Here is a 26,453-nt window from a genome sequence, read left to right on the forward strand (position 1 = left end):
AAAATCCTTTTCATGCAAGAGTAAGGAAATTCAAAGAAGTGGTGCAAAGGAAAACACTACACAAATAATAGAATATCCTCTAGAAATGAACCTATCACTATAAAATCTTAGCAAAACATCCAGGGTTCTGTTACCTGCATTCACACTGCAGCATTAAAATGACATGACTTTCAATAAACATTATCACATTTCAACTGTATAATTTATCTTTATAAATACTTTCTACATAACTTCACAGCATTTTATTGGTATGACTCATTTATCTCTCAGTTAATAATGCAAAACTATTATTGTCTCCACTTAGTAGATGTTCCCTAAGACCAGAGGAATAAAATGAATGTTGCAAGGTAGTTAGAGTAATTAATTCACTAGGTCACCAGTAGAATTTGAATCCATAATTTTAACTTCTAGTTTAGTGATCTGCTAAGGACAAGATAACGTGTCTAGTTGCTCTGGGTTCTAGGGAGAAAGCTAAAACGGAAACATGAGGCATCATATTGCTGGTTTTCATGATCATCAATATATAAATTTTAAGTTCACCCGGGTCATCAATGTTTTCCTAGGAGGTAAACAAAGTCAGTTAAACCACTAAGCTCCCCTAAATTACCTGCAATGCTATAAATGTACACACACAGATACTGATGCTAACAAGTTAATTACATTGAATAAGTTACCTCTTCTAAGGCATTCCACAGCTCCTCATCCGTATGCTTATTAAAGGGATCCAGATTTTTCCTCATTGTTCCAGTGAATAAAACAGGTTCCTAAATAGCCCCAAACAACAAATATTATTACTGTAGGCTCTTTTCACTTAATTCTAATGCTTACAGAACTGAATTAAAGTACAAAAAATAAAAATTCACTATAATCACTAATAACAAGGTTGCAAATGCCTCTTTACAAAATAGTATCTCTAAAATAATTTTCCACTGTACACTCGAAAATATCCTCTGGACCACTGAACACTAACAAAACAAAGTGCTGAAGTGTGTCATCTTAAGGAAAAATTGAAGAAGAGAAAGGAAGATTTGACTTCTTAAAATGCCTTCCTGGTAATATCTGCTTAACCAAAAAAGAATGAGGCTATAATTATTTGAGGAACTTTACATCAAAAGAGCTGGATAAACTGTCAGTCCTGCTGTGATACTAGGGAATACCAATAGTTGGTATTAGTTGAGGTTTGTGCCTCAAAGCAAAATTGTTAAATAGTTTCACATTTGCCTTGAAGAATGAAGAAGGTTATTTTCTCTGTTGGTAAAACAGTCTTCTGGGATCTGTAATCTCTTCACATGTGTGAATGGAACATCTCCACATATGTAAAAAGAATGTCAACTACTGGGCCCTATGGCACTCTGTCCATGAAGAGATCGCCTCTGATTCTGCATCAGCTGCTCCCCACGTGCTCTCACCTGTGCATCAGGATTACATGCCTCACAGAACCTCATTATTAACTGCAAGGCCTGGATGACCTGAAACCCATTATGATGTGCACCATAATAATATTATTTTAATTTAAATAGCTCTTCCTACTCGTCTGTTCCAGGAGGAGCCACAAGTAAATTACTGTGGAAATATATTCCTCTTTCAGGGTTTCAAGAGAGAATCTTGTACACAAGCTTATGCAGGCCATTTAAGTTTCCTTCTGGAAGCTCTAGTAAGCCAGGCCACAAGAATATGGGCAGCAGAGAAGAGCCCAATGGGCTCCTCGCAGTGAAGGGGGTAGAACAAGGGGATGCACACATGCGGGAACAAGAGGAGATCTGACTCTCCCACACGTGCCTGGGAACTGCTCAGAATCACCAGCCTCAAATCCCGCCTGGCCTGGGGGCTGGACTGTTCCTCCTCACTTCACAAAGCCTGAGAAGAAAGATGAAGAAGACAGATACTTCTTTTCTCTAGCTACGAAGAGTGACACTCAGACAGACTCCCATACGTTCTTTCCCTATTGTCTTAGTTTCAAGTCTGGTGAGAGAGAAATGGATGTAGAAAACATATGTTGTGCCAGCAGAAGAAGACGTATCCCGAAGCAGAATCCAAAACTAAAAGGATAAAAGGAGCATCATTTGCACAAAGTTGATTAAGCGGCTGATACACACCAAAAGCAATGAAAATCACTGGTCACACAATACTTCAAAGTAATTACTGAATTGACTGAAAAATCTCAAGACCCAGATATGTCTCCCTTAAAACTACCTAATTGAGGATCGAAGATTGAACAACCATCTAAGCAATGGCAAGAGCTCCTGGTCAGGGGAGTAACCATCATACTTCAGATTTTGGGAAAAAAAAAAAGTCTTACTCTTTGTAATTATCAACACTAAGATTCCAACAAGCCAGGTGATTTCTCCTTCTGTAGCCGTTTCCATGAGAAAATGACATGGCCAGATAAGGGGAGGCTGGTACCCAATAGTCCTCCCTCTCCTCTGAGTTTCCTTAACATTCCCCTCAAGGTTCTAAACCATGGGCAGGATTCTGCCGTGGGACCCAAGATGAAAGACTCTTTGAGGACTCATTTTTGAGGCGATAAAGGGCCTGAAAGTGGCCCCCAAGTTAAGGAACCAGCTTTGAGCCCAGCTGGGACAAGTGAGACAGGGTCTCTGCTTATAGTAACTACAGGAATGTTTCTTTGCCCATCGTGGCTTCTGTGGTCTGAACATTTTTCCTTCAGGTTCCTCTGAGAGTGCAAATTCACATCCTGTAAGGAAGAGGTCTAGGGTTTGATAAAGTGTCCACCTGGTTTTCCAAGTATACCTAGAGAGGCATTACTTAAGCTAATTTTTGGAAAAAAATTAAATTGCTTTAAAAAAAAAAGTGAACCTTTCTTCTGTCATTAAGCCATGATCAGCACGTCTGGCAACAGCAGTCTCAGTGGTTCAGGAGAACAGGCACAGGGACCCATTTAGAGTTCAACCACTGATTTCACAATCAGGGTTTCTCTCTATTGTCACCTCCCTCGCCTTCTTCTCTTGAGGAAACTCCTTGAAGCAGATGAAGCTACCAAAGTCTAGGAGACTAAAATGGGATTCTTTGAGGAGAGAGGAGTCCCTCACTTCTGAGCCCCTGACAAATGCCTGCAGCTGCTTCATGCTGAGCTTTAATCAGAGCCCTCAGACACTCCACAGGTTTTAAGGAGGTTCTGCAAATTATAACCAAACACTGCTGATTGTCGTAAAAAGAAAAAAAATGTTTAAGCATTCCCATTGCAGTAAGGGTCCCCGCTTAAGTCTATTCTGTCAGTCTAAAAGGATATATTTGTAATTACATGTGTATATTTAGCTGTATTACATGGAAGATATAGTTTAATAAATAAGAATATTTGTCTTGACATGCCAAATATATATTTCAAAATTAGTAAAATTAATGAAAACTTGTTGAATGAAAAGAATGACATTAAAATATTAACTGATTGAAGCTATATTTTTCTTGAAAATCAGCAGGCAATTTGTGAACAATGTCTGTTTAGATATGTCAATGTGTTTTATGCATGGTGTTCAGTTTGGTTTCTACTCATGCTACTTTCATCCACTTTCCAAGTAAGAAACCATTATATTATCTTCAAAAGGTAGTAAAAGTTTTCACAGTACACACATACTGCAAAGGCAGATAAGGGTCAAATTATCATTGCTGATAGATATTATTTCAAGTATCCACCTTCACACCAATTTTATAAATAAGTCTTGTACAAATGCTTACACTGAAGAACACTTCAATGTAGAGATTTTCGGTAGGACATACAATCTTCATGAAAATATACACTAAATTTATCAGCAAAGATACGTTTTTCTGAAGGTACACAATTACACCTCATTTAATAAGAGTTAGCTGGCACAGTACAGACAGGAAAACAAATGCTCCCGTGTAATGTATACTTTAAATGGAGCATTAGTTAGCAGTTTTTCATTGCAGTTTAAAGTTTATATTTTTACAATTTAATCCTTTGTGCCATATTCAGCAGTGATTTTATTCTTTGTTACTTGACATAACACAAGTTCATATTAGGCGTATGACCCAAAAAAGGCCAGTTTGAATCAGAGCATTTAGTGCAGTAATTGATAATCCCTTAACACAACTGCAGAACTGAAAACTGCAGTCTTACTGGACCTTCTGTATATGCTGCTGGAAGACAAGGCTCATTATCTTACAAAGAAGCCCTACCCACTAACCTTCAGAGGCTTAAAACAATGTGGGACCAAGACAAAAACCTTGCAAAGTGGTTAAAAACAAGGCAGATACAGCACAATCTTTAACTATTTCAGTCCCAAACCAGGAGACTGCCTTCTATTAAAGTATATCAGGAGCAGCTACTGGTGGAGGGGGGCGGGGCGGTGCAGGGAAGAAAAAAAAAATCAAAAGCTTTACAGACAAGCAAAGTTAAGAGAATTCAGCACCACCAAACCAGCTTTACAACAAATGCTCAAGGAACTTCTCTAGGCAGGAAAGAGACCACAAACTTAAAACAACCTTGTAAATATATAGACTGCTATATCAAAACCTCATGGGAACAGACACCAACAAACTACAATAGATATACACACAAAATAGAAAAAGCAACCCAAACACAACACAAACGATGGTCATCAAACCACAAGACAAGAGAACAAAAGAGGAAGGGAAGCAAAAAGACCTATAAAAACAAAGCCAAAACAACTAAGAAAATGGCAATAGGAACATACATATTGATAACTACCTTAAGCGTAAATGGATTAAATGCTCTAACCAAAGGACACAGACTGGCTGAATGGATATAAAACAAGACCCATATATATGCTGTCTACAAGAGACCCACCACTTCAGACCTAGGAACACATACAGACTGAAAGTGAGGGGTTGGAAAAAGATATTCCATGCAAATGGAAATCAAAGGAAGCTGGAGTAGCAATACCCATATCAGATAAAACAGACTTTAAAATAAAGACAGTTATAAGAAACAAGGAAGGACAGCACATAATGAGCAAGGGATCATGTAAGAAGATATAACAATTGTAAATATACAGGCATCCAACAGAAACTAACACAACATTGTAAATCAACTATGCTCCAATAAAAATTAATTTAAAAATTAAAAAAAAAAAAAAAGAGTAGCTACTGCTGCTGCTTCCTCCAGTCCTGAAGCTCTGTTCTCATTTCCAACCTCACGACCTTTCTTAAGGGGCAGCTCATCTCTCTGTTTGAAGACAAGAGAATCACCTGAAGTCACTTTAAATCTTGGTTTCCTTTTTTCTTTAAATCCTGTGGCATCTGAATGAACTGATAATGATCCATATTCAGAAGAAAAGGACATTATTCACCAACAAAGGAAAAAGAATCTAAGTCGTGTAAAGTCCTCTTTCAAGGGCTCCAGGAGCAGTGCCAAGGGATTTTTTTTTTTTTGGGGGGTACACCAGGTTCAATCAACTGTTTTTATAAACATATCCCCGTATTCCCTCCCTTCCTTGACGCCCCCCCCCTCGAGTCCCCCCCACCCTCCCTGCCCCAGTCCTCTAAAGTGCCAAGGGATTTTATGAAGACTTCTGTGTCAGAAACAAAGGGCCGAATGTATTAGGCTAGAATACAGTTGTATTTCTTTACTAGCAACAGCATATCCACCTCTTCTCTCTTTGCGATTTATTCTCAACAAGAAAAAATGAGAAAGAAAACCAGGTAATCAAAAAATCTTAAAGAGAGAGCTCTGGTTTACTTTCTTCAACCTACTGAAGAAAACTCAGGGAATGGAAATACCAAGAGACCAGAGTGGGCTGTTTAAGAAACACTTAGCTTTTGCTTTGATTAAGAAAAAAAACAAAACCTATTAAATATAAAAATGTATCTGATTAATCACGATAAAATGATGGCTGCTGATCTGTGCTGACCCTCACGCTGCAATCATAAATACTGAACTTGCACAGAATCCCTCTTCGATTGAAAACATTTTGTTTGTGCCAATAGGATAAGGGGCTCTACGTGTAGAGAATAGTCCAAAGTTCTGAAATCCATTTTCCAGGTCCTTTCAGATAAGCAAACTACTCCCTGAATATAATCTCACTTTGGTGTTCTTTCTGGGGTACATACTTTACTACTTCAGATCCTGAGCACAAAGGATGCATACGCTTCAGCAACCTGTTCTATTTAAGGAAATTATCTAGGAAATGCTTTCATTTTTTGCTGATTTCGGAAACTGTGAACACAAATTGAGGAGTTCATTCTTAAGAATATGGTGCTTATCTCTGAAAGTTTCCTCCGGGACTCCAGGACTGATGGTCTATGTCACCACAACCCTGCCTCTGGTTCCTATGCAGATCTTGGCTGCTCTCATGTCCCCCGCAATTCTGACCTGCTCATGGTGGGGTCAAGAGTGACAGGGATGAGCCTGGGAGAGAGAGAGAGAGACCTCTTTGGAAGCTCTCGGTTGCTCCCAGGATCAGAGGGAGCAGGGAACCAGGGAAGTTGAGGTGCGCCTGGCTCACCTAAGTGGGGCAGCTCAATGAAACAGCACTGGGCTTCCCCTTTGCAGAGTCTGCTCTCAGCTTCCTAGGTTCCCTAAATCAGGGTATTGAGACACAAGCAACACTGCTTCCCACTCATCTTGGGAGAAGATAGATGTAATATTCTTAAAATGGACATACTACCCAAAGCCATCTACAGATTTGATGCAATCCTTATTAAATCACCCAGGACATTTTTCACAGAACTAGAACAAATAACCTTAAAATTCACATGGAACCATAAAAGACCCAGATTTGCTAAAGCAATCCATAGGAAAAAGAACAAAGCAGGAGGTGTAACCCTCCCAGACTGCAGACAATACCACAAAGCTACAGTAATCATAACAGCATGGTACTGGCACAAAAACAGACATATAGATCAATAGAACAGAACAGAGACCCCAGAAATGAATCCACTCACCTACAGACAATTAATCTTCAATAAAGGAGGCAAGAATATACAATACAGAAAAGACAGTCTCTTCAGCAAGTGATGTTGGGAAAGCTGGACAGTCACATGTAAATCAATGAAGTTAGAACACACCCTCACACCATTCACAAAAATAAACTCAAAATGGCTTAAAGACTTAAGTATAAGACATGACACCAAAAAACTCCTAGAAGAGAACATAGACAAAACATTCTCTGACATAAATCATAGCAGTGTTTTCTTAGGTCAGTCTCCCAAGGCAATAGAAATAAAAGCAAAAATTAAAAAATGGAATCTAATGAAACATAAGATTTTGCACAGCAAAGGAAACCATAAACAAAATGAAAAATCAACCTACAGGCTGGGAGGCAATATTTGCAAATGATGTGACCAACAAGGGATTAATTTTCAAAATATGCAAACAGCTCATACAATTCAATAACAAAAAAACAAATACAACCATATCAAAAAATTGGCAGAAGACCTAAAGAGACATTGCTCCAAAGAAGACATACATTGGCCAACAGGCACATGAAAAGATGCTCAACATCGCTAATTATTAGAGAAATGCAAATCAAAACTACAATGAGGTACTGCTTCACATTGGTCAGAATGACCTTCATTAAAAAGTCTACAAATAACAAATGCTGGAGAGGATGTAGAGAAAAGGGCACCCTCCTACACTACCAATTTCCACTATGGAAAACAGTAGGGGATTTCCTCAGAAAACTAAAAATAGAGTTGCCATATGGTCCAGCAATCCCACTTGTGGGCATATATCCAGGCAAAATTGTATTTCAGAAAGATATATGCACCCTATGCTCATAGCAGCACTATTTACAATAGCAAAGTCATGCAAGCAACCTAAATGTCTGTCCATTGACAGAAGAATAGATAAAGAAGATGTGGTACATACATACAATGGAATATTACTCAGCCATAAAAAAAGAATAAAATAATGTCATCTGCAGCAACATGCATGGACCTAGAGATTATCACACCACGTGAAGTAAGTCAGACAGAGAAAGACAAAGAGGATATGATATCACTTACATATGGAATCTAAAACAATGATACAAATGAACTTATTTACAAAACAGAAATAGACACATTGACTTAGAAAACAAACACGGTTACCAAAGGAGAAGGGGGGAAGGGATAAATTAGGAGTGACATATACAAACTACCATATATAAAATAATCAACAAGGAACTACTGTATAGCACAAGGAACTCTACTCAATATTCTGTAATAACCTATACGGAATAAGAAGCTGAAAAGGAATGGATGTATGTGTATGTATAACTGAATCACTTTGCTGTACATCTGAGACTAACACAACATTGAAAATCAACTATACTCCAATATAAAATAAAAATTAAACTGAAAAAGAACTTTTTAAACAAAACAATGCCAGTCAAAAAAGAAAAAACTAAAAATAGAGTTGCCGTATGGTCCAGCAACCCCACTCATGGGCATATATCCACACAAAACTGTATTTAAAAAAGATACATGCACTCCTATGTTTATAGCAGCACTATTTACAATAGCCAAGACATGGGAACATGTCCATCGAGAGATGAATGGATACAGAAGACGTGCTATACATATACAATGGAACACTACTCAGCCATAAAAAAATGAAATACCATTTGCAACAACATGGAGGGACCTATAGATTATCATACTGAGTGAAGGAAGTCAGGATCAGAAAGACAAATAGCATATGATATCACTTATATATGGAATCTAAAATATGACACAAATCAACTTATTTATGAAACAGAAACAGATGCACAGACATAGAGAACAGATTTGTGGTTGCCAAGGAGGAGGAGATGAGGGAGGGATGGATTGGGAGTTTGGGATTAGCAGATGCAAACTATTATGTATAAAATGGATAAACAACAAGGTCCTACTGTATAGCACAGGGAACTATATTCAATATCCTATAATATACCATAATGGAAAAGAATATGAAAAAGAATATATATGTATATGTATAACTGAATCACTTTGCTGCACACCAGAAACTAACAAAACACTGTAAATCAACTATACTTCAATAAAAAATAAACTAAAACAAACAAACAAACAAAAAACCTGGTATCTGATGAAAATATCTGTTGAAAATACCTGCTGCTGAAAATACGCTCTATTGGGGGGAAAAAAATCAGCCCTTTCGTGCAATTTGAAAAAGACCATCAAATGAAAAGCAATTACACTTAGGTGCCTTATAAAAAGAATGTGATAATGCTCTGTGCGTACCTGAGGTATGACTGACATTTTCTTCCTTAAATCATGAAGTCCAATTTCGGATGCCAAGATATCATCAATCCGAATACTACCTTCAGGTTCTGACAATCTAAAAAGAGCAGAGATGAGGGAACTTTTTCCAGCTCCTGTTCTTCCCACAATGCCGACCTGTAAAGAGATACAGGAGAGATTAATAATTAACAAAATGTAACAAACCTAGGAGAAACCCTGGTTGTTGAAGATGACTATATAGAGTGTAGTTTAAATGTTCCTCAACCATGGCACCAAATTTTGGGCCAAATAATTTATTGGGGGAGGGTTGGTTTAGGGGCCCGTCCTGTATATTGTAGGATGTTTAGCAGGATCTCTGGACTCTACCCACTAGATGTCAGAAGCATCCCCTAAATTGTGGCAACCAGAATTGTCAGACATTGACAAAAGCCCGCTGGTTTAGACTCCCTGGTCCAAAAAAAGTTTAAAATAACAGCATCAATCTACAGGCAGTGAAAAGCCATCAGTCTCCTTAGTGGTCCTTAAAAATTAAGCTTAAATTAGCTTTATTCCTTGTGTCTGGAAATTTTGACCTTGAGAATTATGTGGATAATTTTAGAGATGGTCAATAACTCAAGTCCGAAGTGTCATACACAAACAACCATTCATTTTCTGTGCGTTCTGTTATATAGAGGAATTATTCTTTGGTAGGTAAAACTAAATCACTTCCTCATACTAACTATCTTAATTATGGTCTGTCTTGGAAGGAAACGTCTTAAAATTGTAAAATGCAGCCAGTAGCCAGGTAGTATTTAAAAGGCAGCAGCCAGTACACAAAATACATATAATGAGATCAACAACAACACAAACAGCATCTGCTATTTATAGGGGATCATTCACCTGAGCACTTCAAAAGGCATTTTACAAACCAATTAATACAACTGCACCTCGGAAAGACACACATCTAATTATTAAAACCAAAGCAGAGAGAAATTTAGTGCACTAACCATACAATCAAAGAATCGATACAATGCAGGGAAAATGCTGGTCATGAATGAAACTGTATGATAGAAACTAGCTTTTAGCTGTGTGTATTCAATCACGCGTGCAGAAACTGGCCTTTTTAACCAATGAGCTTCCCAACTGCAAATTCCCTGGTGGGAGCCTCCCAAGAGATGATTTCATCTCTACTTAGACTTCTGAATAAATGGACATGAGGGGGATAAAATATGCTTTCAATCATTTGTAAATTAATTCAGTAAATTTTAGAAACTCAAAGCTTTACGCAGAGAAGAACTAAACCTTCCTGAGGACTGATTATGTGCTGGGAACTCTACATATTTTCTCATTTGAATACTTCCAAAATTTCAAAGCTTAATCTGTAAAATCCATGATGGCATTTCAAAAAGAATTTATCTTTATAGAGATTACATGTAAGAAAAGTGGATTTACTTGATTTATCTTTGTAGCCAATTTGTATCTTATGGTAAATTCTAATTTGTATCATATATATGGTGTATTCTCTGCATATAGGCAGGTTTTAGTGCATATATATATGTCTCATGTTCTGTGTACAGGCAGACCTCGAAGATATTGCAGATTTGGTTCCAGACCACCTTAGTAAAGTGAGTATCACAAAATAAGCTGAGTCATACAAATATTTTTGTTTCTCTGTGCATATAAAAGTTATGTTTATACTACACTGTAGTCTAAGTGTGCAAGAACATTATGTCTAAAAAACAATGCATGTACCTTACTTTGCAAATACTTTATTGCTAAAAAGTGCGAACCACCAGAGCCTTCAGCAGATCATAGTAACTTTAAAGATCACTGATCACCATAACAAATATAATAATAATAAAAAAGTTTAAAATATTGGGAGAATTACCAAAATTTACAAAGAGACACAGAGTAAGCAAATGCTGCAGGAAACATGGTGCTGATGGACTTGCTCCATGCAGGGTTGCCACACATGTTCAATTTGTAAAAATTGCACCATCTGTGAAGCACAATAAAACCAGCTAAGCCTGAATTTCTGGGTGTTCTCATATGTAAATCAACACAAGTCAGGACACAGGTGAGGACTGTGTCTGTGAGAATGTGTGTAGGTTCCCATGCTGTAAGTTCCACTGAAACTGATCCCTCTGTGCAAACTGGAATATTTGTAGACTTGGGGTAACTGAAAGAAAACCCGGCTCTGGTTATTTCTACCGTTCACTCATCAAAACTATAGTGCGAAAGTCTTTCCCAGGTCACCAATGCGTTTTACCAACTGCTCATGGAGAGTATCACTTGAGTATCAGTAAGTTTACATTCCTAACAGCAAGGACACCTGGAGAAAATCTTATTTTAGCTGCTTTGTAACTACCCCTTTCCATTTTTCCAAGAAGGGCAGGGTTGATCTCTGACGACCACACCATCTCGTTAGACGTATGCACCTGGATCTCTCTTCAAACATCAAACTCAACATGATCAACACCCAATGCCCCACACAAAACAGCCGCTTACTCTGACTTTTCCACTTCACTCTCACTACTTCTTTCCCAGGCTCATGGGTTCTCAACGTCCACCCTACTTCCAGCTTTCCCTGAGTCCAGCATGCACGGTGCCAAGCCCTGAAGACTCTACTCCTGCAATGTTTCATGATGCAATCCCTCATTTCAATGCCCACATTCAGCACCTGAGTGTCAGGCTGTACCATCTTTTTCAGAACAAATAAAACAAACTCTTTTCTTAATCATAATCAGTGCAAATGAATTTGAAAAGCAAATAAATACTACCCATCACCCTAGCACTCTGATAAAACCATTTTTAAGATGTTGATGTATTTTCTTTCTTGACTTGTGTGTGTGTTCCCTTTTTTTTCTTCTTTTATTTATGTGTATGTGTTGTTAAAGATACAATTTCATATATTTAAACAAAATAAGATTAATATGAACATACTGTTGCAATCTGTTTTCATTTAGTATTTCATAAAAGTATTTATTTTAATGGCTACATAATATTACAGTATATGTTATTTATTTAACAAATCCCCTTTTGGTGGGTATTTAGGCGTTCTCTAGTATTTTGCTATTATAAATAACTCTGTGTTATATATCCTTGAAGCTAAATCTTTGGAAACAACCTTATTTCCTTAAGATAAGTTCTTAGATGTGAAATTGCTGAGAATCAGGTATGAACATTTTCAAAGGAGGCTGTTAAGTACGGCCAACCTACCCTCCAGAAATATGATACCAGTTAGTACTTCCACCCATTTCCCTTGCACATTCACAAACTGTGTTATAACTTTCTTTTGATCGACATCAGTTTGACTGCAAAACATGGAATCCCTTTCCCGTGACGTCTTGCTGGAGACACAACAGCTACTGCCTCCCTGCCTCCCACATCTGCCCACTCTGGTCCATGTGCACCCACTTCTCAGATTAAACTCTTGAAGGATGGCTCTGTGCCTGTTACTCCACCCTGGGAAGTCTCTTCTACAAAAACTGTCCCTACTAACCTCTGCATCCTTCATCTCCTGCAGTCAGCTTCTGTGGGATTACTAGCTACTTCTGAGGGTTGAATGTGAAAATGTGCGTTATACAGCTGGTAGTTCTTTTCCCGAAATGCTCTGCAGGTGCCTAAGTCTTCGTTCACTCAATAAGAGCATCAGGCCTTTGCTTATGCTGGTCCCACCTCCTGGAATTATTTTCACATTCGTTTCCACCTGCTGAAACCCTAACCACAGACGTCACTAAGTGTGTCTCACATGCCTAATTCCTAAAAAATGCTCTCCTTGTCCCCTCTTGTGGACTTCTCCCAACCCTAACAGATGTTATACCATCTTTTTCTAAATTTCTATAAAAACTGTGACCACCTTCTATCTTACAAAGCTAATATAGCCATTTTCTTGTTTCTTCAACTGGACCCTATGTGTTTACAGCAGGATTTGTGTTGGATTTGCCTTTGTATTACATGTATTACCTGTGGTGTCCTGTGCAAAAGAGGCTTCCTTAGGGAGCTGAGGTTTTTAACTCAGGCTGGAGAAATTTATGGAAAAATCTATTACCATATTGTTTAGGTATACAATAAGGTGGAAAGAGAAACAGACATGGCAGATGGATCCTACATCCATAAACACAATTGCAAATGGCCAACCTCTTACTTTCATGGGACAAACAACAGTTTGCACAGTGTAAGTGATTAAGGTCATTTTACATTCCATGAAAATGACAACTATCTTTGAGCATTTACTTTGTGCTGGTCTCCAGGCCAGGGGCTTTACAGGTCTTCTCTTGCTTAATTAGTACAACAACCCTAGAGCTTGGGGTTGTTGTACTAATTCCATTTTGCAAAAGTAAAGGTTGAGGCTTTTAAGATTAATTACTCGGCCTGAAATAACAAAGCCCATAAGTTGCAGGATGGGACTCAAACCCATGTGTGTCGGCCTCTTTTCCATTCTGCTGATGGCCTCCTTATCACCTGGATGGCCTGGCACCTTGTTATGTCCCTCTGTCTAACTAGAAGAAAGTGGGGAGAGGTGTAGTTGCAGTTAAAGGAACCAGCCAACCATACGGATCCTGAGGCCAGACAGTTAAAGCATGACGTGGATACAAGTAAATATAACATGGAGAGTGGGACAGGAGGGCTGACATCTCTGAGCAAAGAGGGTAGCTGAGGTCAGGTGGGTTGGCTCTCAGCAGGAAGACTCAGCACCCACAGCTGGGCTGGGAGAGAAATCTGCAGCTAAGTGGGGCACACGGTGCCTGGCAAACAGGCAAAACAGACCTAGTGCCCTGCTTGGGGCAGCAAGAGACATTTGTGATCCCATCAGGTGGTGAAAGAGCCACACACACACACTGCTAGGCTAGGCTTTCTCTGAGTCAGAGCCCAGGCATGGCCGAGACTGTGGTGAAAGCCCTCCAGTCCCCAAAGGAGGCCGGTGTGTGGAAGGAGAGCTGGATGAAAAGTGTTTGTGATGAAGACACACTCTACTGAAAAGATGCAAATAAATTCATTGGGGAAGAAAGACCTTGGACACCAGAAAGGACTGCAAAGATCCTGACATAACTGGGTAGGACACAGGGGAAAAAAAAAGGAGAAAGAGGAGAAGAAAGGAAAGGGACAGGTCTCACACCCTGGGGCAGGGGGAGCTGAAACAGAGGGGAGATTGCCGAATTCAGGGAAACATCCCTTATCAGATGGGGAAACCCCTTCTCCAATGGGGAATTTCCCTGGGTCAGAAGGGAGGCATTTGGGACTGTTCAAAGAGGGTGAAGTGGCTGAGCTGTGGTAGACGGCAAAGAGTGAGAAAGACACAGACGGTCCACACCATGGCTCAGCATGTCCAGACTGAGACATTGGTTCACAGCTGAACAGGGGGTCTGGGAGCTGGAACGTGGGAGCTGGAGAACTGGTTCAGGGTGAGAAACATTGTTGGCAGTGGGGAGAAGGACTGAGAGGACAGGAGGGAAGAAATCCGCAGCGGAGAGTGCCTACCACAGAAAGCTGGGCGGCCATGGCGGTGGCTTGCTTTTGCTGACTCACAAGCAGCGGGGAGGAGATGTGGGGTATAGCCTCTCTCTCCGCACCTGTGAAGGATAAAGGAAGTAACCCTCTGGGCCTGACTGATGCACTCAGGGATAACAAAGGCCCCCGGGTGGGGCTGGCCTAGAGTGCTTGCAGGCAAGAGCCAAAAGTCCCCAGAGTGGCCCAGCTCTGGAGACATTCTGTTTACACCTGAGCCACCAGTGTCCCTCTGCAACAGGCACTGCCATGGCTGACTGAGCCGCTGTGACCCAGGCAGGGCACCATGCTCACTCACCCCCAGGGGAAGGAGCCACTATTGTACTCTCTCTCTCCCCACACACTGGTGCTTACACATGAACAATAAAGGAAAATCTGCTGGTTGCAGAGTAATACAAAAAGCCCAAAGCAGGTAGAGGGACACTTACAGCTGAGACCCCAAGGAAATAGAAATATTATTAATTCTATTGATCTGGTCCATTCTGGGGTCAGTTCCAGTTTTTTTTTGTTTTTTTTTTTTAAATTATGATCTTAGTCCTAAGGGATCTACATGTTTTATAACATATTTTTTAATTCTATTTTTTATTCTATTTTTATTGTTAGCCTTTTTACATATTTCTATTTCTAGCTAAGTTTTTTGTAGTGCTGACTGTATCTCTCCTATCTTCTTTTCATCTCTATCTTTATACATTTCTATTTCTTTCTTTTTCTTTTCATATTTCCAGTCACACTACGCTCTTCTGTTGCCCTGTCTTCTAACCTTTTCTTGTTTCTTTTATCTTAACATACTCATAATCAATATCATCGCTCTGCTCTGTTTCCTTGCTTTATTCTCCGGATGACACAGTGCTTCGGTTTTTATTATTAGGATTGGTCTTTATCTTAGTTCTGATTATAATTCTCTGATTTTGTTTTGGGAATCCTCAGTCTATCTGACTGTACTCTCACTCTTTATTATATTTGATCCTAGCTTTCAAAATTTCCCTGGATATGTGCTTGTGTGTGTGTGGTTTTTTTTAATTAATTACAATCTTAGTCCTAAGGGATCTACATGTATTATAACATATTCTTTTATTCTTTTATTCTATTTTTTCTTCTATTTTTATTTTTAGACTTTTTACATATTTCTAAGTTTTTTGTAGTCCTAACTTTATCTCTTCTACCCTCTTTCCTTCTCTATCTTTCATACATTTCTATTTTTTTCTCACTTTTCTTTTATTTTCATATTTCCAGTCACACTACGCGCGTCTGTTGCCCTGTCTTCAATCCTTTTTTAGTTTATTTGATCTTAATATACTTATAAGCAGTATTATTGGTCTGCTCTGTTTCCTTGCTTTACTCTCCACATGACACACTACTTTGGTTTTTATTATTAGATTTTGTCTTTATCTTAGTTCTAGGTATAACTGTCTGATTTTGTTCTGACACTCTTCAGTGTGTCTGGTGGTACACTTGCTCTTTATTATGTTTGATCCTAGCTTTCAAAATCTCCCTGGATCTGTGTTTGTGTGTGTGTGTGTTTTTATTTGTTTGTTTGTTTGTTTTGGTTTTGAATTTCTCTTGGTTTTCTCTTTGATTGCCTGATGGCATACTGGGGTTCTTCTGTCAGATCTTTCTAGTGCCTTATGTTCTATTGGATTTAGTATTTGTGTGTATTATACATGAATGTGTTTCCTTGACTTAGTATTTGTTTGACTCAATACTCTGCCACTAGTCTGGGGCTTGGACAGTTCTTTAAACCCCTTTATTGCCAGGACAAGCAATCTCTGAAGTCTGGAGTACTCCATCAGAAGTTAAGTTGGAGGCTCTGGGGAGAGAGCAATGCATCCAAGATGCTAGACTACTAGGGAGTCCTCAGACACAGGGAAGATTAACTGCAGAGAACTCTTACAGAGCCCTGTATCAGAGTCTAAGACTCAGTTTCGTCCGACTGTCTGCAAGTGCCAGTGCTGGACACCTCACACCAAACTACAAACAAGACAGGAACACAAACCCACCCATCAGCACACACACTACCTAAAGCCATATTAACCTCACAGATACTCTAAAACACACCACCTGACACGGCCCTGCTCATGAGAGAAAAGACACAGAGCCACATACTGGAAAGAAGACACCAGAACCCCCCACCAGGAAGCCTACTCAAGACACTGTACAAACCCCAGCACAGGGGGCAGAAGGCAGAAGCAAGAGGAATTACCACTAGGCAGCATAGGGAAAGGAGACAGCAAATCCTATAAATTAGACAAAATGAGAAAACAAAGAAACACCTTGCAGACAAAGGAGCAGGAAAAACCCCCACAAGACCAAATAAATGAAGAGGAAATAGGAAAATTGCCTGAAAAAGAATTCAGAATAATGATAGTAAAGACAATCCAAAAATCTCGATAACAAAATACAGAAAATACAAGAAATAGTTTATAAGGACGCAGAAGAACTAAAGAGCAAACAAACAGTAATGGACAATAAGATAACTGAAATTAAAAATACTCTAGATGCTATAACCAGCAGAATAACTGGGGAAGAAGAATGAATAAGTGAGTTGGAAGATAGAATGGGGGAAATAACTGCCACATGCAGGAAAGAGAAAAAAGAATAAAAAGAACAGAAGACAGTCTCAGAGACCTTGGTGACAACATTAAGCACACCAACATTTGAGTCCTAGGCATCACAGAAGAAGAAGAAAAAAAGAAAGGGTCTGAGAAAATATTTGAAGAAGTTATAGTGGAAAACTTCCCCAACATGGGAAAGGAAATAATTAATGAAGTCCAAGAAGTGCAGAGAGTCCCATACAGAATAAACCCAAGGAGAAATACACCAAGGCACATATTAATCAAACTAATGACAATTAAACACAAAGAAAAAATATTAAAAGTGGCAAAAGAAAAGCCACAAATAACATATAAGGGAAAACCCATCAGGATAACAGCTGATCTTTCTGCAGAAACTCTGCAGGCCAGAAGGGAATGGCAGCATATACTGAAAGTCCTGAAAGAGAAAAACCTACAGCCGAGAACACTTTACCCAGCACGAATCTTATTCAGATTTGACGGAGAAGTCAAAAGCTTTCCAGACAAGCAAAAGTTAAGAGAATCTGGCACCACCAAAGCAGCCTTACAACAAGTGCTAAAGGAACTTCTCTAAGTAGGAAACACAAGAGAAGGAAAAGACTTACAAAAACAAACCCAAAACAATTAAGAAAATGGTAATAGAAACACATGTCAATAATCACCTTAAATGTAAATGGTTTAAATGGTCTCACCAAAAGACACAGACTGGCTGAATGGATACAAAAACAAGACCCTTCTATATGCTGCCTACAAGAAACCCACTTCAGACCAGGGATACATACAGACTGAAAGTAAAGGGATGGAAAAAGATATTCCAAGCAAATGGAACTCACAGGAAAGCTGGAGTGGCAATACTCATATCAGACAAATTAGACTTTAAAGTAAAGACTATTACAAGAGACAAGGAAGGACACTACATAATGATCAAGGGATCCATCCAAGAAGAACATATCACAATGGTAAATAACTATGTACCCAACATAGGAGCACCTCAATACATAAGGCAAATGCTAACAGCTATAAAAGGGGACATCGACAGGAACACAATAATAGTGGGAGACTTGAATAACCCACTTACATCATTGGACAGATCATCCAAACAGAAAATAAATAAGGACACACAAGCTTTAAATGACACATTAGACCATCTCAACTTAATTGATATTTATAGGACATTCCATCCAAAAATGACAGAATACGCTTTCTTCTCAAGTGCACACGGAACATTTTCCAGGATAGATCACATCTTGGGTCACAAATCAAACCTCAGTAAACTCAAGAAAACTGAAATCATATCAAGCATCTTCTCTGACCACAACACCATGAGACTAGATATCAATTACAGGAAAAAAACTGCAAAAAATACAAACACATGGAGGCTAAACAATACACTGTTAAACAGCCAAGAAATCACTAAAGAAATCAAAGAGGAAATCCAAAAATATCTAGAAACAAATGACAATGAAAACACAACAACCGAAAACCTATGGAACATAGCAAAAGCAGTTCTAAGAGGGAAGTTTATAGCAATACAGCCCGAGCTCAAGAAACAAGAAAAAGATTGAATAAACCACCTAACCTTACACCTAAAGCAAATAGAGAAAGAAGAACAAAAAAAAACCCCAAAGTGAGCAGAAGGAAAGAAATCATAAAGATCAGATCAGAAAAAAATGAAAAACAAAGGTAGGAAACAATAGCAAAAATTAATGAAACTAAAACCTGGTTCTTTGAGAAGATAAACAAAATTGATAAACCATTAGCCAGACTCACCAGGAAAAAAAAGGGAGAAGACGCAAATCAACAGAATCAGAAATGAAAAAGGAGAAGTAACAATGGACACCACAGAAATACAAAAGATCATGAGAGATTACTTCAAGCAACTATATGCCAATAAATTGGGATAACCTGGAAGAAATGGATGAATTCTTAGAAAAGTACAATCATCCAAGACTGAACCAGGAAGAAATAGAAACTATGAACAGACCAATCACAAGGATGGAAATTGAGACTGTGATTAAAAATCTCCCAACACACAAAAGCCCAGGGCCAGATAGATTTCCAGGCGAATTCTATCAAACATTTAGAGATGAGCTAACACCTATACTTCTCAAACTCTTCCAAAATATAGCAGGAGGAACACTCCCAAAACTCATTCTATGAGGCCACCATCACCCTGATACCAAAACCAGGCAAAGATGTCACAAAAAAAGAAAATTACAGGTCAATATCACTGGTGAATATAGATGCAAAAGTCCTCAACAAAATACTAGCTAACAGACTCCAACAGCACATTAAAAAATCATACACCATGATCAAGTGGGGTTTATCCCTGGGATGCAAGGATTCTTCAATATATGCAAATCAATCAACATGATACATCATATTAACAAACTGAAGGATAAAAACCATATGATAATCTCAATAGATGCAGAAAAAGCTTTTGACAAAATTCAACATCCATTTATGATCAAAACTCTCCAGAAAATGGGCACAGAAGGAAATTACCTCAACATGATAAAAGCTATATATGACAAACCAAAATCCAACATTGTTCTAAATGGGGAAAAACTGAAAGAATTCCCTCTAAGAACAGGAACAAGACAAGGGTGTCCACTCTCACCATTATTGTTCAACATAGTTTTGGAAGTTTTAGCCACAGCAATCAGAGAAGAAAATGAAATAAAAGGAATCCAAATTGGAAAAGAAGTAAAATTGTCACTCTTTGCAGATGACATGATATTATACATAGAAAACCCTAAAGACTCTGCCAGAAAACTGCTAGCACTAATTGATGAATTTAGTAAAGTAGCAGGATACACAATTAATGCACAGAAATCTCTTGCATTCCTATACACTAACAACGGAAGAGCAGAAAGAGAAATTAAGGAAACTCTCTCATTTACCATTGCAACAAAAAGAATAAAATAGCTAGGAAAAAACCTGCCTAAGGAGGCAAAAGATCTGTATGCAGAAAACTTTAAGACATTGATGAAAGAAATCAAAGACAACACAAACAGATGGAGGGACATACCATGTTCTTGGATTGGAAGAATCAACAATGTGAATATGACTGTACCATCCAAAGCAATTTACAGATTCAACACAATCCCTATCAAATTACCAATGGCATTTTTCACAGAACTAGAGCAAGAAATCTTACGATTTGTATGGAAATGCAAAAGACCCCGAATAGCCAAAGCAATCTTGAGAAGGAAAAATGGAGTTGGTTGAATTAGGCTTCCTGACTTCAAACTATACTCCAAGGCCATAGTGATCAAGAGAGTATGGTACTGGCACAAAAATAGAAATGTAGATCCATGGAACAGAATAGAGAACCCAGAGGTAAGCCCAAGCACATATGGGCACCTTATCTTTGACAAAGGAGGCAAGAATATACAATGGAAAAAAGACAGCCTCTTCAATAAGTGGTGCTGGGAAAATTGGACAGCAACATATAAAAGAATGAAATTAGAACACTTCCTAACACCATACACAAAAATAAATTCAAAACAGATTAAAGACCTAAATGTAAGGCCAGACACTATAAAACTCCTAGAGGAAAGTATAGGCAGCACACTCTATGACATCCATGAAAGCAAGATCCTTTTTGACCCACCTCCTAGAATCATGGAAATAAAATCAAGAATAAACAAATGGGACCTAATGAAACTTTAAAGCTTTTGCACAGCAAAAGAAACCATAAACAAGACTAGAAGATAACCCTCAGAATGGGAGAAAAACTTGCCAATGAAGCAGCACACAAAGGATTAATCTCCAAAATATACAAGCAGCTCATGCAGCTGAATACCAAAAAAGCAAATAACCCAATCCACAAATGGGTGGAAGACCTAAATAGTCATTTCTCCAAAGAAGACATGCAGATGGCCAACAAACACATGAAAAGATGCCCAACATCACTACTCATTAGAGAAATGCAAGTTGAAGCCACAGTGAGGTATCACCTCACACTGGTCAGAATGGCCATCAGCAAAAAATCTAGAAACAACAAATGTTGGAGAGAGCGTGGAGAAAAAGGAACTCTACTGTGCTGTTGGTGGGAATGTAAGTTGGTACAGTCACTATGGAAAACAGTTTGGAGGTTCCTTAAAATACTAAAAATAGAACTACCATATGATCTAGTAATCCTACTACTGGGCATATACCCAGAGAAAACCATAATCCAAAAAGAAATATGTACCATAATATTCATTGCAGCACTATTTACAATAGCCAAGACATGAAAGCAACCTAAATGCCCATCAACAAATGAATGGATAAAGATGTGGCACATATATACAATGGAATATTACTCAGCTATAAAAAGGAATGAAATTGAGTTATTTGTAGTGAGGTGGATGGACCTAGAGTCTGTCATACAGAGTGAAATAAGCCAGAAAGAGAAAAAACAAATACTGTATGCTAACTCATATATATGGAATCTAAAAAAAAAAAATGGTACTGATGAATCCAGTGACAGGGCAAGAATAAGGATGCAGATGCAGAGAATGGACTGGAGGACACGGGGTTGGGGGGCAGGGGACGAAGGGAAAGCCAGGACGAAGTGGGACAGTAGCATAGACATATATATACTACCAACTGTAAAATAGATAGCTAGTGGGAAGTTGCTGTATAACAAAGGGAGATCAACTCGATGATGGGTGATGCCTTAGAGGGCCAGGACAGGGAGGGTGGGAGGGAGTTGGGACAGGGAGGGAGGGAGGGAGGGGATATGGGGATATATGTATAAACACAGCTGATTCACTTTGCTGTACTTCAAAAGCTGGTACAAGAGTGTAAAGCAATTGTATTCCAATAAAGAGCTTAAAAAATGCACTGGAATCACACAGAGCTGGATTATAACGTAAAGGTGCAGTATGCAGAATATGAAAGTAAATAAACCTGTAGAGTGAGTGACACAGAACTTTCCAGAGCCTCATGCTCAGTCACAAGTGGGGTTTGGATGATTCATGAGCTCAATTTCAAACTGTCAAAGGACATTTCATGGAAATCACAGATTATCCGTCATCAGAAACTGCCTGTGGGAGAGAAAGGACTTTACTGGGAGGTCTTGTTCAAATGCAGTGCTGTGTCAAGAGGTCTGGGGGGCCTGAGAGTCTGCATTTCTAAGAAGCTCCAGGTGATGCAGGAGCTGCTGGTCCCGGCACCACAGTCTGAGTCACGAGGAATTAGGAAGCCGGCAGGGAACGTGGGACAATCCGGGAGTGAGGGGAGGGGTTGCTGAGAAAATATTATGTAAAAAAGGAGAAAATGTAGGACACTAATATTTTGCATATTAGAGCAAGGTCTAGTAAGCATCTGTAAAAATGTATTATCCAAGTAACAGCTCAGAGCAGGAAAAGAAATAACAAACCAAAATCGATCCACCTCTAGAGCTGGAAAATGCTTTAAAATGGCCCAGTACTCTCTAAAATGATCAAATCAACCACAAAATCATTAAATGGAAAACACACCCAGTATTCATAATCTAACCAGGAATCTCAGGGTGCTATCTACCTCATTTTGGGTCTTTATTTTTACTTGCTATTTCTTCCATCAATTAGAAACCTGCATAGTACCTGTTACTTTTTCCTGTTGACTCTAATTTCCAGGAATCGGGACAGCAGAGGAAACTATAGCAAAAAAATAAAGCCCCACTTCTGCTGGACTAGCTCACTCCACAGCATCCCCCACAGCAGCCTCTCCCAATCAAATCCAACACCAAAGGGGTGTCCCAGAAAAAGGGGGCAGGAGAGGTGTGCAGGTGGGGAATCCTGGATATTCACGCCTGAAGTGGAATGACTTCATGGCTACGCTGCCTGGGTATCATCTCCAAACACAGAAATGAAGCTAACGGTGATACTGTGCTTGGACCAACACGCAAGTCAAAAGTCAAGTTACTGCAGTTATGACTTCAGTCTCCAGATTCAATCTTCCCTCAAACATTTTAGAATCTCAGATAATTCTAAGATTTGGGGGTTTTAAGATCATAGAATACAAATCTGGTATGTTCCTAAGACGCACTGCAGAGTTTCTTAAATAATTCATATTTTTGGCTTTGGGGGAAATTTAAGATGAGTGAAAATTAACAGAAATACATTTACAACAGGAAATCTGGTGGAAACATTGCCTATGAGTAAGCAAACACCACCTACAGAGCTCTCCAAGACAGGACTGCATCAAAAGTGCAGTGACTGTTTTCCCAGCACAGCAGTCCTCACCCTCCACTAGGCCTACAATGAACCTGGAAATAATTAGGAGGGAGCTTTTGCCCTGTGACTAACTGCAGCTGCTCCCTGGGTATCATCTGGGCAGTAAATTGAATATTTACTCTTCCATGTCACAAGGGTATCATTCATTAAATTATGGCTACAGTCCACTAGATGGGTCTGTGGTGGAAACAGCAGTTCTTAAAGTAGTTAACATGTCTAGGTAATCAGGTGTTTATGGAGTTGTCTTGTGGGTGTGTTTAGGTTACTGGTTGCTCACACCTGTGTGTTACTCACTCGCTCTCCCAGCCAGCAGTCCCTCATCATCCTCTCTGTGCCCTGCAGAATGCCACTTTCTGGGGAACAAAGATGAAAATAAGATGCTCCCTGATCTTAGGAAGCCTCAATGTTCTGTGAGATACAGATCCAAAATTACAAAGCATGCCATAGGGGCTCTCTTTTATCTTAATTGTGGTAAAATTCATGTAATACAAAATTTACCAACTTGACAATTTTTAAGTGTTAAGTTTAGTGTTAGGTACATTCACATTTTTGTGCAACCAACCACCAGGATATCATTTGCTGTGTAAAACTGAAATTCTGTACCCATTAAACAATAACCCCTCATTCTCCCTCCCCTAGACCCTGGCAACCACCATTCCACTTTCTGTCTTTATGAGTGTGACTACCCTAGGAACCTCATATAAGTGTAATCACACAGTATTCGTTGCTTTTGTTTCTGGCTTATTTCATTTAGCATGATGTCTTCAAGCTTTATCTATAGGTTGGGATTTTCTTCCTTTTTCAGACTGAATAATATTCTATTGTAAGGATGTACCACATTTGATTATCCATTCATCTGTTGATGGATACTTGGAATGCTTCCAGCTTCTGGTTACCATGATTAATGCTGCTATGGACACAGGTGTACCGTGAATGCTATCTTAAAAAATATACGAGGGTGAATCAAAAATTATCCACACTCTGGTTATATTAAAACTTCTGTTGGCTGCAATGTCTTATCAGCGCTTCCCATTCAAGTATCTCCTGAGTTACTGTTGTGCAGGTGTGATTGTGTTACATCAGTTCATTTGTAACTGCGGTCTGAGCAAAACTGGATGCCCCACTTGTGATTTGCACGAAAGAGGAGCAGCGTTCAGTGATTCTTTTTTTAGGGTCTGAAGGTGTACCCGGTGTTGTTTTTCACTGAAGACTTTGCGTGCAGTATGGAGGAAGTGTTTTGTTGCAATGTGGTGTGTATGAATGGTTACAGAAGTACAGGGAAGGTCACACAAGTGTTAGCCATCAAGAAGGAGCTGGACGCCTGTCCACGTCCATGGCTGATAACATTGAGCTTACATATGAAACGATTCTGTCGAATAGACAAATGACAGCGGATTAAGTGGCAAATCATTTGCAAATTATCCATAGTTCTGCCTATGAAATAATCCACAACAGACACAGGTTTCAAAAAGTTTGTGCTGAAGCCTAAACTTTGGATTAAGTGTAGAGGACTGCTATCCAAGGGCGCTGTGATCTTGCATGACAATGCACATCTGCACACTTCTGACTACACTGTGGACACTCTGCAAAAACTTTGTTTTGAGGTGTCAAAGTATCCTCCCTATAGTCCTGATCTTGCTCCACTGGACTTTCACTTGTTTGTTCCCCTGAAAGCATCCATACAAGGACGAAGATTCACTTCTGATGAAGAAGTAAAGATAGCCATGCATTCATGGCTCACAGCTCAGCCTAAAACATTTATTTAATGAGGGAATACAATAGCTTGTTGACAGATGGACAAAGTGTACTGAAAAGCAAGGAGACTGTCTTGAAAAATGATGTATTTTTCTTTTCTAAAAGTTAATGAAAATAAATTCTACAGCCAGAGTGCAGATAATTTTTGACTCACCCTCATATATAAGATGCTAAAGAAGAACTGAGGGTCTCGCAGACGCAGATGCATGAGAATTAACTCAGAAAATGAAAACATTCATCAGCTAGATGACAGAGGGGAAAGGTCTCTGAGGTAGGGGACAGTGTGTGCACGCTGGAAGCTGGGAGGACGCGGTGCTTTGGGAGAACATACACACAACCTGAGTGTAAGGGGTGTGCATATATTAGGACTTGTGGCTGCAGAGGTAGTTGGGGAGAGCTTCCTACTGCCTTATCTGTTATGGTTTCATTGCTTCTTCAAGAGCCTGCCTTGATCCCAGCCCAGAGCCCCAAGCTGGGTGTGAAAGGAACATGGCCCGTAGCCATGGACAATGGCAGGTCCAGGTCACAGATCTCTCTGTTGTTTCCCACGTATATCTTTTCCGGCTCCTCTGGCTTTGCTTTCATTGATTTTGAGCAAGTCTCTGGGGCCTGCCTCCAGCTGGGGGCTCTGGTTCCTCACCCCTGACTGAGTCATGACTGGGCTCTTCTCTGGCAGCTACAAGCTGGCCACACAGCCCCTGCTGGAGTGCACTTGGGGTTGCACTATGGTTCCAGCAACAGCTCGCCCAGGCCAGTAAGGACAGATCTGTGCTTCAGAAAGATGCCGTCTGTGGGTGGGAGGGCTGGGGATGGCAGCTAAGTGTGGGTGAGTGGAGGACAAGTCTACGGGAAGGGCCAAGGGACAGAGGAGGAGGCTGCAACCTAAGGGCGTCATGGAGAAAAAGAAGGTTTCAGAAATACAAAGAAGAATGGATAGGAGGGAGATACTGGAGAGTTAGGGACAGGGATCCAGGGCTAACTTCCCAGACTCCGCAGGAATAACAGGTGTCACATATCGTATCCTGGGTCAGGTTATGTCCCAGCTCTGGAGCCCAGGGCCCACCAACCACCATAAGCAGTCATGACATAGGGAAGAACTGCTGGGATCCCCATTCCATGGTCAGTTTCCAAGAAAGATTCACCTACAATGTCACCTATCTAATCTGCATCCATGAGGAACAAAGAGTCCCCCTGACACGCTGACAAGGAAGGCAACAGCAGATGCGGCGCTAATTCTTTAGCTGGACTTTTAAAGAGGCAAATGGCTTAAACA

General features: G+C 39.6%; 1 protein-coding gene across 1 annotated transcript in view; it reads right to left on the reverse strand.

Moving 5' to 3' along the window:
- LOC130835549 (ATP-binding cassette sub-family C member 4-like) overlaps nt 1–26,453 on the reverse strand; it is a 194,155-nt gene that overhangs the window by 39,297 nt on the left and 128,405 nt on the right. The window contains exons 26-27 of the mRNA XM_057707187.1: nt 9,160–9,315; nt 675–764 (exon numbers count right to left, since the gene is read on the reverse strand). Coding sequence (XP_057563170.1) covers nt 675–764; nt 9,160–9,315 — 246 coding nt within the window. The remainder of the gene's footprint in view (nt 1–674; nt 765–9,159; nt 9,316–26,453) is intronic.

The sequence above is a fragment of the Hippopotamus amphibius genome, chromosome 14 (assembly GCF_030028045.1).
Source record: "Hippopotamus amphibius kiboko isolate mHipAmp2 chromosome 14, mHipAmp2.hap2, whole genome shotgun sequence".
NCBI classification, from domain to species: Eukaryota; Metazoa; Chordata; class Mammalia; order Artiodactyla; family Hippopotamidae; genus Hippopotamus; species Hippopotamus amphibius.